At 43.3% G+C, this 20,042-nt stretch overlaps 1 protein-coding gene across 1 annotated transcript in view; it reads right to left on the bottom strand.

Moving 5' to 3' along the window:
• Positions 1-20,042, bottom strand: part of adgra1b (adhesion G protein-coupled receptor A1b) — a 223,123-nt gene that overhangs the window by 65,135 nt on the left and 137,946 nt on the right. The window contains 2 exon segments of the mRNA XM_028604301.1: positions 4,625-4,833; positions 5,356-5,569. Coding sequence (XP_028460102.1) covers positions 4,625-4,833; positions 5,356-5,569 — 423 coding nt within the window.

Below are 20,042 nucleotides of genomic sequence, written 5' to 3'. Positions count from 1 at the left end.
AAACCATGGTCTGGGTGAATACGTTTTCCATTCTGAATGGCTGCAGGGTGTCCATAAAAAAGTTATAAAGGACACCTACTAACTGACTGTTTAAAGGTGCAGTAGGTAAGCCTTATAAAACTAACATTCTGTCATATTTGCTGAAACTGACCCTATGTTTGAGTAGAACTACATGAAGAAGGTAATAAAAAAAATATCCACCGCTCTCTGTTCAGATGAACCAATCAGGGCGATGGGGGGTTGTCTTTATCCTCCCTTGTGGGGGGAGGGCCTTCGGATACCGTTTTGGGCTTTATCGGAAAAGGGGGAGGGACTGAGAAGTTGTCGATGTTCACATTTTTTGGCCAAGTCCTGGATCTTCACAATCCTACCTACGGCAGCTTTAAAAGAAATAGGTAAAATGAATCTGTTATTTCCAACAGTGAGCGTAACGTTAGTCCTTCAGTGCCTCGTCCTCTGAACACCACAGGATGGTGCTGACACACAACCTGCAAGAAGTAAGTTACACTGCCCCTCTGAACTGACTTTGTTTCACAGCCTCTCATCTCGTTCGCTTGTTCAACTTGCTACCTCAGGCTGCGGCCGACAGTACACATGGCGGATCATTTGTTCGTGAAAGTCTTGATATTGATTTGGGGACAATAACAAGGCTGGATAGCTAGCTTGTCTTGCTGGTAAACATACCGTCAAATTATATTCATTGATTGCCAACCGTGCACGTTACTGACTTTGAATCTTGCTAGCATAGCGTAGCTGTCTGAGCTGAAGGGTTCTATGAGCTGAGCAGACTATATAAATATCTCCTGTTGCTAAGCGTGATAAGTCGTATCTAAGGCCCGTCGAATTCACTGGAGCAGCGAACAACGTTTGAATTGCATAAGAACCTCATGGGTTGGGAAAGATTGTTCCTGGTATTAGTCAAACCCTCAGGTCTAGCCAAGGAAACAGAGTTATTGTTAGAAAAAACTTTAGATTTTATTGTATAAAGCATTCAAAATATAAATGAATGTTCTTAAAAAAATTTATATGGCAAGTGACCATGGTATAAGCAGGGTAATGCCCAACGAGGTGTCCATTGTCAGGAATTAATGGTGGACAGGAGAGGCCAGAACCGTCTGACGCACAGTGAATAACCTAAATACGTCTTCCACCACTGGATTAATCTAACTCTTTTTCTCTCTCTTTCTGTGCCTTTTTATTCTTTTCCCTGCAAACCATCATCACCAATACCCACTCCATCCACACTGTCTGAGCCTGTACCATGTCTAAATAACACCTGGTCTACTGTAACTGTGATGCGTATGTAAAGTATCACTAGAGGAGCCCTTCTGTTTCCAGGTATCCACTTCACTTCACATATTCATCACATTCTGTACAGTGTATGGGAATACATGTCTGAACAGCTCTTCCCTTATTGGACCATGGCCTTAGGGCCTTTGTTATGATTGGATACTTACAAAAAGCCAGCCACCCCCTCCGCGTGTCTCTCGTTCTAAAGGTCTGCTCCTGCATATTAAACAGTCTGGAGCGAATTGCAGCAAATCAAATGCAGGAACTCATTCACCTACGTTATCTCCTCAATGAATACATAAAGAAACAAAATTAGCCACTACTGTAAGAACATACAGTACACAGTGTGGATGCAGAACAGAGGTGTGTCTTTTGGAGGGGGTTAAAAAGAGGGTTGAAGGGGGTGGGGGGGAGGTTGAGACTTGTCACTAAGATGAAGACAGATGATGAGTGAGGCTGCATTGCTGTAAATGATTGAGTCAGCCCTCCCTTCAGACAGACACGGGGGCTGCTGAGGAGGAGGAGGAGGCGGGACATAAGGAGGGAGACAGGGAACTGTCCCCGGTGCTGAAATCTGGAACGGCCACTTTCTAACAGCTTCAACTTCAAGAAGAAGAAGAAGAAGATGAATCCTAAACAAAGGCATGCTGTCATTCCTTACCTGACCCACATCTGAGACAATCTGTATCACTGAGTAACAGGTCAGTCATTGACCTGCCTTCTAATGCCAGAAATACTAAAAAGATGCATTTATTTACACCTTCTGAGCTTCCAAATCCCCGGCAGGGAGAGTGTGAAAATATGCCCGAACAACAGCTTTGCTGTCGAGTTTTTTCCCCCCCACACATCCCATCCCAAGTCGGTTATTTGGCATTCTGATCACAAAGCCAGGGGAGGGAGATTCTCTAGCATGTAATTCTTTCTGAGCCAAGTCAAAAAGATTCTCATTAAAGTACTTTCCTATATCCCAAACCTCAGTCCCCGGGGACAAATTGTATTGGTTTGTCATGCTATTTGTAGACTAATCATCTCTACACACACACACACACACACACACACACACACACACACACACACACACACACACACACACACACTCATAAGAGCTGACTTTGAAAGGGTCTCGATCAACAGGAATTGGATATTGCATATTAAAATGCATTGTGCCTTTCAGGCATCTTACTACCCCCCCCCCCCCCCCCCCCTCCCCACACACACACATTCTTTGAACAGATTTTGGAATCTGTTGCATTGTTCATCTTTCAAAGCTGCCGTGCTTTGTGGCTAACCCTCTGTCAGTTAGCTCAACATCACAGATGCACCGTGAGATAGATTCTTACACTGTATATCGCAGACAGATAAGCTAAGGAGGAAATCAGCTGTATTATTTAGAAGCAGGGAAGGTGAGACAGCTAAATGAAATACTGATGGGACTGCTGAAATCAGGACACAAAGCATACTTGGCACTCAGAAAATGCTAAAACACAGCCACCTTTTGGGATCATTGTCACAGCAGCTCAGATGTCAAACTTTGGTTGTATATAGAGACTTTGGGAACTTGTTACCCTGATTTTCCTTCAGAACACCAAAGCGGCATTCATGTTATTCCAGTGCTCTCATTTGTAACTCATGTCAAATGAGAGCTTCACTGATGGCTGGAGGCGCCTTACTTGTGCATACTGTAAATTAAAAGTAATAGGCAACTCCTCTCCATTTGACATGACGAAATTATGCAACAGGTTTAGTACTTGCAGAAGCCTCCCTATAAAATGCTGTGAGGGTCATATACAGGAGAATGATGTCACGAGTCCGTAAATAAGGGTCCTTTTCTCGGGCACTGCAGAGACCAGGCGGGTGTGGTGACTGCATTAGTAGACGCGCAATCCCCGGCGCAAACGCTGGCAATGAGAGCGTATGATGCGAATGGGAACATTCCTGTGACGGCTTTCCACCATCGCTATGACTACCTTCTACTTGTCGGACGTGTGTTGAAGTTCAAATCATCCAATCTGCTGCCAGGGAACATTTTTGACAAATCTGCCGATTTCGCTTCATTCCGACAGCCACAAGGTGCCCATTGACGGTGCGCCTCCCCAAAAGCCCCGCGTCGGATAGAAAAAGACATGCACAATGACGATCTGACATCTGTTCTCCATCTGACAACAGCTTAGTATTCTCCACAGACACCCCACACTCTCTCCCCCCAGAGCACCCCATGCCGTTTTTCTATGCTGTCCCCCCCCCCCAGCTGTATCACACTCTTTCTCATTCCTATGCGGCTTTTTTTTTTTTTCCACCTCTCGAGCCAGATTATTTCCACACACGAACAACAACGGAATTGAACAGCGGCTTCATGAAATATGCAGGTAAAAAGGCAACTCGGAAAGCAGCAACATCTCAAGCACAAACACTTTGCCATGCTCTACTGAGAAACTGACCTCCCAGTCTAACGAATCCCACTCTTCGGTAAACATCCGGAGGATTTCTTTTTCATCCAAAAAAAAAAAAAAAAAAAAAAAAAAAAGAGAGAGAAGCGGACCAGGCAGGCGGCGCAGCGGCTCTATGGAGCGACCGGGCGATGCGATGCCATTGCGCTTTTGGTATTATCCTCATGAAATCAATTTGAACACGGGGACGTCGTCAGGAGAAGGAGAAGAAGAGGAGGAGGAGGAGGAAGAAGAAGAAGAAGGCATCTCGGCGGCGTCGAGACCAACTTGAGCGACAACAGATGAACGTCGCTATGCTTTACAGTCCAACATTTGGTTCTTGTTTTTTTTTTTGCTCGCCGTTGGTTGCAACCAATTAGCACACCACATGCGCTCGGAGGCGAATAGCTCCTGACAAGGCGCTCCTTCTCTTGAGCCCGGCTTCTATTTCTATGCTTTGCTGCTTTTTGGATGAAGAAAAAAAAAGAAGGGTGGCAGACTATAGCTACAACACACGCAACTTCTCATTTCCAGGATATAGTGTGTGTGTGTGTGTGTGGTGGGGGGGGGGGGTACGTTTAGCGTGGCGCATATCCCATTCCAAAGCCAATAAATCCCCGTGGCGCATTTGACAAATCCTTTTTCCCATCTGCTGAGGAGCAACAATAAAATACGCCTTTAAAGAAAAAAAGGTCCCTGCATCAAGTGTCTCTTAAAACACGTGACTCCCGTATAGTCCATGGTGGAAAAAAACAGAAGAAGATGCATTTGGGCCATTATAAGCCCTATAAACAGTTTTATGTGTGTGTGTGTGTGTGTGTGTGTGTGTGTGTGTGTGTGTGTGTGTGTGGGGGGGGTGTTTGCTGAGAATGAATGCCACTGGTATACCACAAGACTACTCTACTCACCATCAGCACAGCAAAGTTATTATGATGGGTGCAGTGAATGGTGGTCGTGTTGCCCCCGGAGCCTGTTATGTGGCAGCCCTCTGCCCTCCAGCCGCCGTGTCCATCCAGCAGGTCAAAATCCCAATAGGCTGCGGTGGGGTCTACACCCAGTGCGAAGTGCCTGAGAGCAATAGTTACGGAGTGCACGGCGCTCCCGAGGCTGCACCCATCTGCAAGTGGGGGGGGAAGAAAAAAGAAGAAAAATAAGCCAAGACATTCAATTAGTGAAACCAAGTGGATTCATCTGGAAGTGTAATATACAGCTATGTGGCTAAAAAAGAAAGAAAAAAAAGAACCGTGGACACGGGCGCGCACCTTCACTCGCGCGACATTAACGCGTCAAGACCGATGCAGCAGTTGGCACGCTGTTGTGTGAAGTGTTGCACATGAACTTTAATCTCAAATAGAAACCGAAAGCGCGTTTTTATTTTTTTCAGAAATAGAAACGCAGCAGCGCAAGTGCAACATGCATGCAGCCATTTCAAATTCAATAAACAGTAGAAGAAAGTGACTGAGCTTTGACTATTATTCTTTTTTTTTTTTTGCATACCACGGCTGCGAAGCTGTGTCAACATGTTGCGCAGAACAAACTGATGGACTGCGTGTGTGTGTGTAAGCATGTCGGCAATATACAGTGCAGTTGCGTTGACATCACAGGCATGGCATGATGATAAACATGGGTTTCCTCTTACCTAATTTGGTGAAAGCAACTGGTGTTGAAACGCTCCTGCGCTTCCCATCGTCTGCGAGCTTGGACGAATTCCCCGTACAAGGGAAGAGTTTCCCATTGCGAAACACAATGAACTGCAGCTTGCAAGTGGAGTTATCAACAGATTGCAACGCAGCAGAGGAGGAGATAGGCGTACCAGCCAGCGGTAAATGGATTGAGGCGACTGCCACTGAGTTCTGCGGATGGAACAAAAAAATAAATAAAAAAAAAGAGAGAGGGAAATAAAAAATTAAATAATGTCTCCGAGATGCACAGGGGTGGGTAAAAAAAAGAAAAGAAACAAAGTCCCATAGAAAAAAAAGACTGACAAATTGCTTTCCTCTCCAGGAGCGCAGGCGACCGTAGACCACAAGTGACCAAGGGAATGAGAATCACGTTTGAAGCGCTCTAGTGCGCCGATTTGGTCAGGCTCCCTGCCGCAGAGGTGGAAATGGTTCTTACCATTTCAGCTTGAGGGCACATCAACACTGCAGCTTGATTTAAAGAGACAACCGGTCTGACTTTATCTTCTTTTCACCAACTATAAATACAGAAGAACCCCCGAAAAAAAAAAAAAAAAAAAAAAAACACAGCCCTGGTAACATTTTTTTTTTTTTTTAGGGGGGGAAAGGCTTTCTAGGCGAAAGGTATAAGGTGTAGGCACTCGCCATCTTTGAGCACACGTGAATCCAAACTCATCTTGCAAACTTGCTTTTTATTTCTGTAACTGCAAGCAAAACCCCTGCAGCCATACCCCCCCCACAAAAAAAAAATAATTTATAAATCCCATCGGAGTTGCATTCAAGATCCACAATCCCTCTGGTCTGTCATGACCTGTAGCTGATCCTTTTGCACATTGAACAAGTGGCATGTTAGCAGGCAGGACTCAGGAGTCTATGCCCTTCCTGTCCCAAGAAAATCAGGAAGCAGCCTTTTGGAGCAGCATGATATACAGCTGCAGGAACTTTGCCCACCGCTTTAGTGGATTGACACCCCTGGTGGACAAAAATGTTGTTCAAGGGTGTGTGGACCGGTGACTGGCTGCACTTACAGGACAGCACAGGCAGCACTTAACCCTGCCAAAAGATCAAGTTTAATAATAAAAAAGCCTCCAGAGTAGCACTGTCAGCATATAAGACTTGCACACTCCACTCTATGCATCATAGCAGGTGGCCAGTGCTGGAAGAAGTATTCAGATCCTTTACTTAAGCAAAAGTACTAATACCACACTGTAAAAACACTAAAAATATGTTTTGGGAACTGGCTCTAGTGGCTGTAATTCTGCACCAAGGCTGAATTTCGGGAAAGAGACTTCAGATACAGTATTAGGGGACCACTAAGATCTATATAAAAGAGACTTCAGATACAGTATTAGGGGACCACTAAGATCTATATAAAAGAGACTTCAGATACAGTATTAGGGGACCACTAAGGTCTATATAAGAGACTTCAGATACAGTATTAGGGGACCACTAAGGTCTAAATAAAAGAGACTTCAGATACAGTATTAGGGGCCCACTAAGGTCTAAATAAAAGAGACTTCAGATACAGTATTAGGGGACCACTAAGGTCTATATAAAAGAGACTTCAGATACAGTATTAGGGGACCACTAAGGTCTAAATAAAAGAGACTTCAGATACAGTATTAGGGGCCCACTAAGGTCTATATAAAAGAGACTTCAGATACAGTATTAGGGGACCACTAAGGCCTATATAAAAGCATCCAAAAAGCCCCATGTCATGGGACCTAAGTAAAAGTATGCAAGTATCATCAGGAAAATGTACTTAAAGTATTAATGCAGAAAAATCCTCACATTTTAGAAACGGAAAACTATCCAAACTGTTCTGTGTTTAATGGTCTAATCATTTCATCTGTACTTGTAGGCCGTTATATTGTTGGGTAGTTTAATTTATAATAATACATTGCATTTTATAAACTATATGTGTTTTGTGTGCAAACAAATCTTAATTTGTAAAGTAACTAGTAACTAAAGCTGTCAGATGAATGCAGTGGAGTAAAAAGTACAATATTTCTCTCTGAAATGTAGCAGAGTAGAAGTACAAAGTGCCATGGAAAGAAAAGAGTCAAGTAAAGTGCAAGTACCTCAAATATGTACCTAAGTACAGTACTTGAGTAAATGTACTTAGTTACATTCCACCACTGCAGGTGATATGTACCTGCACAGGCTATTATTCACTCGATATATAAACATAGAGAAGAGGAACTACAGTGTTCTTGCAAAGGCAAATAAACTATTTCTATTTCTAACTATATCTACACCCATGATCTCGGTTGTAATTTATTTAGAAAAGTGCTCATCTGTTCCTTCAGCTGGTAAACACTCCAGTGCTTAAAACAGACAAATATCCTCTCCGTTGATGATTACACAGAAACTGTAAATTCAACAACTAGGGCCGCAACGGAGGCAGCGCTGCCTGGAAGGCACCATTGGGAGGCACTGGTTATGGTTAGGGTTAAGGTTAAGGTTAAGGTTAGGGTTAGGTGCCTTGAAGGCAGCGCTGCCTGGAACGAGCAGTTGGGGGCAAAAAACACCATCGAGCATTATTTTCACTGTCGATTCATTTGACAAATATTTTCTCGATTAATCGATTAGTTATGTGGTCTATAGAATGTCAGAAAATGGTGAAAAATGTTGATCGTTTTTTCCTAAAGCCCAAGATGACGTCCTCACATATCTTGTTTGGTCCACAGCTCATATATACTCAGTTTACTCTCACAAAGGAGTGAAGAAACTAGAAAATATTCAAATTTAACAAGCTGGAATCAGAGATTTTTGAACTTTTTGTTCATCAAAAAATGACCCAATCTGACTAATCCATTTTCAGAATAGTTGGCGATTCATTTAGTAGTCGACAACTCACTGCTTAATCAATTCATCTTTGCAGCTCTATCTATCAACAACTGAGGTTATTAATACATGAACATATTTTAGGAAGAAGCAAAAACACTGTTTATCCAGTAAGGGACCCTAAATGGAGAATGCCGCTAACGACGAGGCTGATGATGTGTTCGTAGCAAAGATAATGATTGTGTTACGCTACGGCACGCTCTCCAAATGAAGTCTTGTTTTTGTTCGGCTTTCAATCACGTCGCCCCACAGTGTGAGGGGATCAGCGCTTTGAGCCTAGAGGGGAGGGAAGCTTTCTGCCCAAGATGAATGTGCATGCACATAAAGTGCCCTTACAGTTAATGGGGAGCTGCTTAGTCAGACGTTCAGCCCAATCAATGTCCAGAAGAACGATGGGCACATTTCTTAATCAAGTTAAACAAGAGCTCCTTTGTCCATTCGTATGTGTCTTATGCTGGCTATTTGCTGCCGCCTTTTGTTACCCTGGTTAGGTGACAAGGACAACAAACCCTCCAAACTATACGACCGTAGGCGTAGATTTTGGGGGGGATGCAGATCAAAAAAAAAAGATGTAGAAGAAGTATATTTGTCCCCCTCAAAATTATAAAAGACAACCCACTCCCCAAAAAAGTTAAATAATAACTGTTCAGGAGGCTCAAAACAGAAAAAAAAGTAAAACTTTTCAAAAAAGTAACTGTACTTTGCGACATTAGGGGGGTTAAAGAACACAACAGGAGCATGACAAATAAAGATGTGACTTCTTGTGTGATTCCATGTCTTTTATGTAGATTTTAACTTTGAAGCTTATGGCGGTTACACTTTACTTGAAGGTACCTACATAAGAGCGACAAGACACTGCCATGAACGTGTCATAAACATAAACAAGTCATAAACGTTGATGACATAACGCTTCTGTCTACAAGACAACAAGACGTTCGTCACGCCCATCCCTCTCGTCATTTCCGGTAGCTGTTTTAACATACGTGCACTGATTCGCTAGTCAAGGGCTAGCACTCCACCAATCAGATTGGTCATTGAGTCCGACTGCCCACTGGCCGATTCACCAAGTCAAAATCGTCAAAAAATGAAAGCTAACGGCTCCTCATCATTACACAGTGGCATGAAAATATGTCCTTTCAAAAGACATTCTGCACTGAGTCACAGTCATCTTTGCCTTCGCTGATAATGGGCATGCGGGCTACACTGATGTAGCATCGGCAGACTGATGAGTAACTCTCATAACACATTTCTGGATACGGAGGATGCTGACAATGGAGGTTCTGTAGAGAGTCATGTATTTGCCTGACGAAGGCACAGAACACACCAAACCAACCTCGCCAGACTGTCCGACGGACGATAATTGGGTTGGTGTGTCAGCACCTTATCTCCTTGTGCCAAGTTTGGCGCTCTATACCCGTATTTTCAACTGGGCGCGTCTGCGTTCCGGATGCATGCATGAAGTAGCTCTCCGATCCGCTCCTCTCCGCTAAAGATACATGGCAGGTCTATTTTCACACGAGCCGCGCGGCGTTCAGACAGCCAGGCAGGAAGTGAAACAGCGAGAGTAGCCAGTCAATTTACCTAACCCACCCCCAACATCTTATATGTGGAGCGCAGCACAGACGCGCCCAGTGGAACATCAGGGTTATACTTCGTCGCCTGACTTCCTGCTTCCTTCGCTCCCGTAACAATTAGGAGAGGTCGCCGCCACTATAAACGTAAATATGAGTCGTGATCGCTGCTTAAACAAACGACTTATGGGAGCGTTTGTTTCGGGGTAGGGCAATCTCCAACGGCGTGCTTGAGCACAAGTCCTTTACATTACACCCAGCGTGTGTGAGGAGTCGGTGGTGATTTTACAGCATTGGGTTTGTTCCCTATTAGTTTCTGCATTGAATCACTCTTGAAAGGCTATCGATTTCCATCCTGCGGTGTGTGTGCGTATGCGTGGGGAGAGGAAGAAAGACAGAGAATCCTTGCCTTGAAATTTATGTTGCATCAGTTCCTTTCTCCAAACAGCTCAAGCTTGGCAGTCTGTTTCCAAGACGTCGTGGGATACAGACATCAGAGATAGAGGCGGCGAAGGATTAGAGCCTCGGTGACCATCGAGAGCGATGGGCAGAGTTATCAGAAGGGGGGTCCCTTTCTCAACCGGCGAACACAGATGCCAGGTGACCTCCATCCCCGGTGGGTGGGGGAATTTTTTTCAAGGCGTACAACTCACAAAAATAAATCTTATCTCGTAAACTTGTCTCCTCATCTATTTCCACATCTTTTATCCTCTTTTATGTGGCGTTTCAAAGGGATTTACAGCCCGGAGGGTGTGCTCTAAGCCACGGCGAAAGGCACAAGGTCCCGTCCTTAGCGACAATCTACGTTCCTCCTGAGCAAACTAAACAGCTACATTTCCTCAACCCCAACGCCACCGAGGACCCTACACATCAGCGTTGATTTAGCTGGTTGGACCTCAGCCGTGTGACCTTCCTCCAAGCCCCTCCCTTTCCAACGGGGGCCGCATGCTGTAGCCTTAGCAACCATAATCACACACTGCTCTCCATCTCGCGCTCTAGCCTCGGGATCCTTCCCCTTCTCCTTTTTTTTTTTCCCTCCCGCTTCTTTTCCTTAGAGAGGGCATCCAGGTGAATGTCAGCTCCTATTTCAGGCTGTTCCCTTTCCTCCACCTCCCTCCCTCCCTCCCTCCCTCCCTCTCTCCCCCACCTGCCCCTTGATGCACGGGCCCTGCTCGATAGAACCACAAAGCTGCGAAACAGCCTGCAGGGCGAAACACGACAGCGCTGTTTGACCCAGGGCGGGCCACCAAATCACAGCACAAACATCACGCTTAAACACGGCTCCTCGACATCACAGGGTGGGGTGGGGTGGGGTGGGGTGGGGGGGTGTTATTGTCGCCGTGTGTTTAAGACAAAGAGGTGAAGATTTAGAGCCAGCAACTGTGTTTAAAAAAAAAACAAGCATAATCCAAAATTAGCAAAAGCTCCAGCTCTGTGCCTTTGTAGATATATCTGTGGCAGAGATAATTGTATTTATTTGCACAGGCGGCAACTTGAAAATTAACTATAAATGAAATGAATTTAGCTCAAAGGGCAGCCCGCTGAGCTTGGCCCCGGCCGGGAAGAAGAACTGCTGACGAGCACGATGGGAGATTTGCATAATTTTTTGTGTGCGTAATCGTTGGCAGTCCTGTCAGCGCAGACGCGGTCAAAGACACGGCGACCATGACAAATAGGGTAGACATCAGGACAACTTCAGGGGGGTTTTCATTTCCACCCAGAATGTGTCAGAGTCAGACAATAAATCACAGTTTGCTCACGAGCGACATTTAGCGAGACCATCCTCCGCTGGAGCAGCTTTCCAGGTTTGTATTTGTGTCGCCTGGCATCAAAAATGCAACCAAAGGAAACAGAATTCTACAGAAGCGATTGCCATGGTAGCAGCTTGAAAGGCGTTTTTTGGAGCATTATTATGTCGTAGTGCTGTTAGCATTGCTTATCAAGAGAAATTAAACACATTCCCACATGGTCGCCATGCCAACAGGAGTCTGTTTCTTCCAGATGGGTGGGGTTGGTTGACGGAAGGGGGGGGGGGGGGGGGGGGGGGAGCATTTGAGCAGATTTGAAGCAGGACATCAGGCTCTTTGCTTCAGCTGTCAGCTCCACTCTCCTCAGTCAGCTCTGACTCAAGCCTTCACATCACAGGGCTGTGTCTTAACAAAAACCTTCAAGAGGCTGCAACAGATGGACAACATTTTTTTTTGATTAAAAAGGCATTGTGGATTATACATTAATGAATGGATTGTGTGTAAAAAGCATAACTGAACATATTAGCTGCAGGGTGATAGATAATGAGCCAAAAAAAAAGGGGGCCAACTCTTTCAGACAAAACAGATCTTAGAAGGGACATGTATTAGCATTAATTAATGCAAATACATGACTCTCTACAGAACCTCCATTGTCAGCATCCTCCGTATCCAGAAATGTGTTATGAGAGTTACTCATCAGTCTGCCAATGCTACATCAGTGTAGCCCGCATGCCCATTATCAGCGAAGGCAAAGATGACTGTGACTCAGTGCAGAATGTCTTTTGAAAGGACATATTTTCATGCCACTGTGTAATGATGAGAAACAATTCTGGGCAAACAAAAGAAAAAAGCTATCTTTATTTCATTCCTCTGAGTCATCCAGCATCTATTCTTACGGGGTCAGTCCACCCAAATCACAACATATTTTAACTTGTTAGTATCTGGTGGTATCATTACATTACGTTTACATTTAGCTGACACTTTTATCCAAAAGCAACTTACAATTGCTATATATATATATATATATATATATATATATATATATATATATATATATATATATATATATATATATATATATATATATATATATATATATATCAGGTCGCATGCCTCTGGAGCAAATAGGGGTTAAGTATCTTGCTCAGGGACACATTGGTTGAAGTATCGCAGTGGGAATCAAACCCAGAACTCCCACACCAAAGGAATGTGTCATATCCACTGTGCCATCACCACACGCCACGCACATAGTGTCTGTTTAAGCTGCAGAGATTTGAAGATATCCACCTATGAATCTTGAGATGCAACTAGTTCTTGGAGAGAAAGTAGTCCACAGTGAGGTCTGTGGATTTATGTAGGAGAGCATCCTTACAGCCAGACAACATGTTGATATTGGACGTTTCCGCAAAACCCCGGATTATGTTATACAACAAAGTTTTTTTTAGACCCAAACCAAATGTTTGTAAAGATATAAGATGCATGATTACGACAGTAGATAGTGGGGATGGCAAATACACTCTGGTTACAGGTTTGGGCAAATAAAGCACTAGGTGATGGTTAGGGATATACCTTGGTTTTAGCACCACAAATAAAGTTACACTGACTTCTACTGTATTAGCTTGGTTCAAGGCCTCTGATATTCACAATTCAAATAGGTCGGGTTTTGTGATCATTCCCAGTTGGCAAATACCTCAGCCAATCTTTGTGGGCCTGATTAAGAATATGGACATCATCTTCTTGTACCAGAGTATAAGAAAGTAGCTACATCCATGAAAAACAGTGACAGAAAATGGTGGCATGTGCAGATGAGATCAATGAAGCTGTACAGGTTGCTTTAAGTCAAAGTCAGAAATAACATCTCTTACATCTTTGATCATTTTGACAAATGTTACCTTCAAGCTGGATTCATACTTGAAGCACAGAGTTAACAGCAGTCCAAGGTTTTATTTTATATCCGTCTCCGATTTAACCTGTTGATAGCACCATTGCGACGCTAGACGGATGCATATGCGTAACATGCTTTAATTATGTTTCCCCATGGGTTTACATTCCTTCATGTACTTTGTGATAGGTAGTGATGGTGTGCTGCGCATACAGACATGACTGGAGTTACAGGTAAAGAAATTCCATTTCGCCTCGTCTCATTACTCATTACGGCATGCAATCAACGTACATTTTCGAGGAGATGCAGATCAATTCTGGCATAGCTACTGTGGCTATGTGGCTAAGCTGTGTAACCCTATACATCCATAACAGCTACCAACACAGCCTCCATTTCTTCTTATCGGGCTACAGTGGGGATTTCTCAAAACCTGGAGAAATAAAACCCAAAACTATCTGTAAGGCCACATGGCAGTCCCTCCAGAAAAACGCGATTATGCGATTGTATAATTCAATGCATAATCAGCCAAAGTCTGCATATTGATGCGGGGGGCCGCATTTTTTCCAATACGCCGCACTTTTGCCGCATAAATTGCCGATTTCCGCGCAATAAATGCGGGGCTTGCATGATTTCATAATCCACGCATTTTTGTTGCAAAAAAGTCACATATATCTTAGCAGAAAGTTGAAAAAATGTTGCGTTTACTTCACACAAGAGCAGCCATTTTCCCCTGTTGCCATGGGAACGTTATGAAGTGACGTAATTACGCGACGTGAACATCATCGAAAAGCAGGGTGTTGGAGGTTGACATGTACTTTCAATCTCTTAAGTTGGTATCCAATAAGAAATCTATCTTAATATCTGATGTCTACTCAAATTTCTTTGTTTAGGTACTCCTGCTGTCTATATTATTAACGATTTTTGAAAATCTGTCTCTTTTGTATCTTTTATTTCCCTCTGTTATATATTTAATTAAAATGATGCTGTATTGTACTTTCATAATATATTATTTGTATATATTTTTGTATCTTATTTGTTTACGTATTGTGATGACTGAATATTTGTAAAATATTTTTTGAAATAAAGTTAAAAAAAAAAAGCAGGCTGTTGGGGAATCACTTTTTTTTCTCTTTTTCATCAAAATGCAGTTTTTGCAAGTTCCCGCAATTTTCATTGCATAAAATTGCATAAATATCCCGCATATTCCATCGCATTTTTTAAGAAAACATGCCGCCAGGACTGATATGGGGTATTTGAGAGAATCTGTTGCTTTGTAATTTGGATAAGTCAAGCCTTTAATAGAATTCAACCTTTATTGTCTTTGAGGGGACATCTGACTTCATCATTGATCTTCATTTCCATCATGACATCATGACTTTTCATAAACATACACGCCGACTTTCTTAAGCCGAGTGGTGTGTTATCTGTGCGCATTTTGAGCTATCCGTGTGTATGTCTACGCTGTATACAGTGGATGTAAACATACACGCCACTTGGCATGTTATCGTCACTTGCCGTGTTACTGCGAGAAGAAAGCGACGGTTGAGTTTAGGACAAGTGACAGGCAGTTGGGTTTAGGAAAAGAAGAACCGGTTGGGATTTGGGAAAAGAAGAACGGGGTTCTGAGTTTTACCCATCCACCACTAAGATCAACCTCCCTACGTGGATTTTCGCCCCATGATACTATTCCTTACGGCGTAAATTCACACGCTATCGCAAGGTAATGTAAGTCAATGGAGGGCAAACGGCGATGATAAACACGCTAAAAAGCGAGTATGCGTCTTGATTAGGAGTGGGGGAAAAAAAATCGATACAGCATAGTATAGCGATATTTTCCGTGGCAATACCATATCGATACACAGACGCCAAGTATCGATCTATTATTATATATGTGTTGATCAGTTTATCTGCTTGACAATCCCATTTTGCGGCAATAAAATTGAAGTCAGATGAACACAGAGAAATTTGACTTTTTAGATAAAACGGATGTTGACAAAGTTTTAAAATTGGGAAAAAAGTTAATACATTTCAATGTATTGCAGAATATCGCGATATGTTTAAAATCGCAATAATATCGTATCGTGAGAGAAGTATCGTGATGATATCGTATCGTGAAGCCTCTGATGATTCCCACCCCTAGTCCTGATAACACACCAATAATGGCATACGAATGGGCGTGTCATACATACGCCATTTCATGACATCAGTCTGTCAATTCAGTCAAATTCCAGTTGAGCTGAAGCACTGACTTCAGAGGATGGTGTCTCGATGACAACACGTTTTCTCACTGTGAAACTTTGGCTTAGAAGATATGAGCACTTCATAATATTCCGTAAGTGTTTTTAGATAGCTCCTCACTGTGTGAAATCATTACTGAAAACATGGCATCTGTGTCTCTATTCTCGCAGTGTTAATGAGCAGACAAAGTAAAGGTTTGGATGCATCATTAAGTAAATACCATTCATATTCTTGACCATTCGAGGTAAAGATACGGCTCGCCAGCAAGCGCATACAGAGAGAGCCAATACCAAAAACCCTTTTATATATTCATGTATTCATTCACTCGCTAAAACCATTCATTGCCTGTTTATTCACCAACATGGCCACTCTGAATACTGCTGAACGAGCTATAATTGGCTTGTTTGTGAATAAAACTGAGCTGACCCAACTGGAATCCCAAGCAAAGAGACAACATAACAATATACCTTTTTACCATAGGCTGAGAAAGGATTTCAGACAGACACACACACAGACACACACAGACACACACAGACACACACACACACACACACACACACACACACACACACACACACACACACACACACACACACACACACACAGTCGTGTGGTCCTTTTGGAGTCGGTCCAGGTCGTGTTTTACGATCATCACATTTTCTCTCCCACGCTCACGCTTCTCAACTTTGATTCAGCTGCAGGGCAGGGAGACAGGATTAATGGGCGGTCATTTGGTGCAGCGATAACAGTTGGCTATCACACAAAGTGGGTGTGCGAGCACTGCCCGAGAGGTGAAACACAGTCATAACTTCGGATTAGGCCGCAGGGAGAAACCTATGCGCTCCCCTTGATTCATTGTATGTAAGAGTTCTGTTATTTTCCAATGGCTGCGTTCACTTATTTTGGGTCTTTGTCCAATCCAATGGAGAAAAAGACAACACATTGATAGCATCATGGTCATGTTGAGCCACTAATTCATCCATCAATATTTCTCACTTCGGTTGTCGACTGATGTTATTTCAGACTCAATTAGAAGCAGCTGTACTGCGCCGATATCAAATGTCACAACTCGTCCGTCCCTCGCTGTGCTGTCAGGGCTGTAGATTTAACCAGACAGTGTGAATTCCACTCCAACAACGCGATTAAAGTAGATCTCCATTTGAGGAGAGAGGGGCGGGGGGAGGGTGGGAGGGGGGGGGGGGGGGGTAGAACAATTGCGGTCTCTTTGGGCTTTTTCAAATTGTAATTTAAGATTCGGCTCAGAGGTGAAATGAATGTGAACTGATGTGTGTGTGTGTGTGTGTGTGTGTGTGTGTGTGTGTGTGTGTGTGTGTGTGTGTGTGTGTGTGTGTGTGTGTGCGTGCGCATTCGCAGATTGAATCATTCAATTACTTTGCAGTCGCTATTTGATTTTAGGCCGTGTGTGGTGTTTATGACAATCTCTCAATTTTGGCAAGCCAAGGCCAAGTATTGATCTCATAAACGTATGCCATCAAACTGTCCGAGGGGAAAAAGGGTGAACTCGATAAATTAACTGGAATGAAATAATTATGCTGCGGAGTGTAACCCTAACACAAACACGTGGAGATTTGAGAAGTGTGCGTGTGGTATAGCGTGTATTAGCCGATAGTACTAACCACTGACATATGTTGGCCCGTCGTGTCAAGAAAGCTGCAAGAGCTGTTTAAGTGTCTCCATGGTAACCGGTCTGTAAAGTGGAGTGACTTAACAATTTCGTGGCAGAAAAGGGGGCTGGCGGGCAATAGATGCGTTAAGTGCCTTTACGTCAACACGGTTAGACATGAATATGCATGACTGTGGGGAGCTGGAGGGTTCATTCATCAGAAAAACCAACATGTCCAACATGTTACAGAGAGATGGCTGGCTGTAGACCTCCGCTTGGGAACGTGATTAACCACCCTTTCAACCTCCTCTTCAGCAGAGATCAAACTGTTAAGATTTTAAAGATTCTTAAAAAAATAAAAAGCATAAGTAATTAAATTTTTATACGTGATTTGATCAACCCCCAGGAACGTGTAGATTTTTCTTGTGAGCTTGATGATGCAAGATAAGCAGTGGCCTGAGAGCCGCTCATTGATGAAAATTCAACAGCAGGCTGTACAGGATTTCACCGACACAGTGGCGTGTCGTTCCTCGGATTGCATCTACGCACGTGCACGCATGCATGCACGCACGCACGCACGCACGCACGCACACACACACACACACACACCCTGCTGTTGTGTAAATGAATGAGACGCTAGAGGCGTCGTTGCTGTCTGCATAGACAAATCACGCTGAGGAAAAAGAACAAAAATTTTGGAGGGTGAATCACCTCCATGTACGCGCGCACACACACACACACACACACACACACACACACACACACACACACACACACACACACACACACACACACACACACACACACACACACACACACACACACACACGCACACACACCTAAACAGCATAGCGGGACTTCTACGGTCCCATCATTGTGGTAGATGATGCAACAAGCTGACTGCTTCCAGCTGAAGCCTGCAGCAGGGAGGCGGCCACCAATGAAGAAAAGCACACAACACACACACAACACACACACACACACACACACACACACACACACACACACACACACACACACACACACACACACACACACACACGTGTCCTTTCAGCCAGGACAATAAAATTCACCACTCAGCGCTGTGTATAAAGGCAAAGGCTGCACTGAGAACATTACATGGCGAATCACCATAAAAGCCTTCACACTATAATGACGTTAAGAACATGGTAGTGCTACATGTATAATGTTAATTGTCATTAATAGAGCCATTTTGTTAACCAGCACAGCAATTTCAAATGTGAATTTTTCACATATTCATATCTTGAATGTATTTAAGCTACCATTAGCATTGTCTAGAGATGTGATTGTCTTCAATGGCCTGTTCTCTCGTTTTGCATTTAGCTTCTTGCCTGGATAATGCCTATGGGCATTGTCAGGGCAAATCTAACGGATCTGGGAAGGAAATTAAAGCACAGAAAAAAGGGGAGAAGGAGAGTGCCGTGTATTTATGGCCTCCTTTTACCATATTAATCCCTTCCTACTAATCCTTCAGCTGCATCAAATAAAACTGTAATGGCTTTGGTGGTCATCTTTCTCTAATCGAGCTGATGATGAACTCACTGGGCGAAAATGACAAACCCAGGCCAGTGCTTTGTTTATTATGCTCCTCTATTGTTTGTCTCTGTGTGCTCATGAAAAGTATTTGCACCAAGCGTCTCAGTTAAAAGGTTGCATTAATCAGTTTCTGGACATGGATGTGTGTAACAGTGTGAATGTGATGCAGTGCATGAAAGAAAAACGAGAATAAGTGTATTCACCAAACCAAACCCACCCAGGATAAAACGTCCGCCCACTGTGCTCAGCCATAACATTATTAAAATTCTAGCCTCCACATTTTTTTAAAGTCAACAAAGGTTGTGTTTGTTTCTCACAATCCTTGCTGGAAACATATTCTTTACTTATCTACAGCTAAAAGGATATAACATCGAAAAGTTTAGACTTTTAAATGTTGCAAAAAAAGTGAAATTCGTTTGAAAAACCTCCATCTTGATTAGTGGTATGCTTCAAACACTCGGTCAACTTAGCGTTTAATGGCGATGGGAATTTAGTTCAAGTGTACATGGAAATTTCGATACTTGAACTAGAGGTCTTCATGGGTCTGCTCGGTTCCTACAGTAACCAAGACCTGACCCGGGATGCGAGTTGACTGGGTCCAAATTCTACTCAATCTGAATGGTTTGTTGATTGGTGGCACGTCCTGCCACAGTTGTGGACTTGAGTCAGATAACTGTAGACTTGCATCATGAATCTGATGAGTTGACTTGACAAAGCTACCAGACATGCAACTTGACTTCACTTGGACTTTTGAGTCAGTCAAGCATGTAACTGTTCTGTTTTCAGCAGCTGAAAGCAAATTAATTGTTTACTTGGTAAGAAGTTCATGGCGGAGTTCGGCAAAAAGCTAAGGGCCGTAGGTTTAGTTTCAACTTTGGGCAGGACAAATATGAAGACGGGGGCCTGGTGATCTTTTCCCAGGAAAGTTTGAGCATCCTGGTGAATTTGTATGCATCAATTTATGGTGGAAATGTCTTCTATTTATGTAAAGGAAAACACTAAAATCATTTATCAATATATTTGGGAATTTTGAGCATATTTGAGGAATAAGGACTCAATTGAACTTTTTTTTCTACAGTATAGTTAGTTACAGGCTTCTGTGACTCTCCTCAGGTCCTCGTTTAGGTAATTTCTCTTTTTGTTAAAAAAAACAACATGTGCACCTTGGTTTTTGGTCTGT

The sequence above is a fragment of the Perca flavescens genome, chromosome 17 (genome assembly GCF_004354835.1).
Source record: "Perca flavescens isolate YP-PL-M2 chromosome 17, PFLA_1.0, whole genome shotgun sequence".
In the NCBI taxonomy this organism is placed as follows: Eukaryota; Metazoa; Chordata; class Actinopteri; order Perciformes; family Percidae; genus Perca; species Perca flavescens.
Note: the sequence above shows the minus strand (reverse complement) of the source record. Positions and strands in the feature narration are given on the sequence as shown.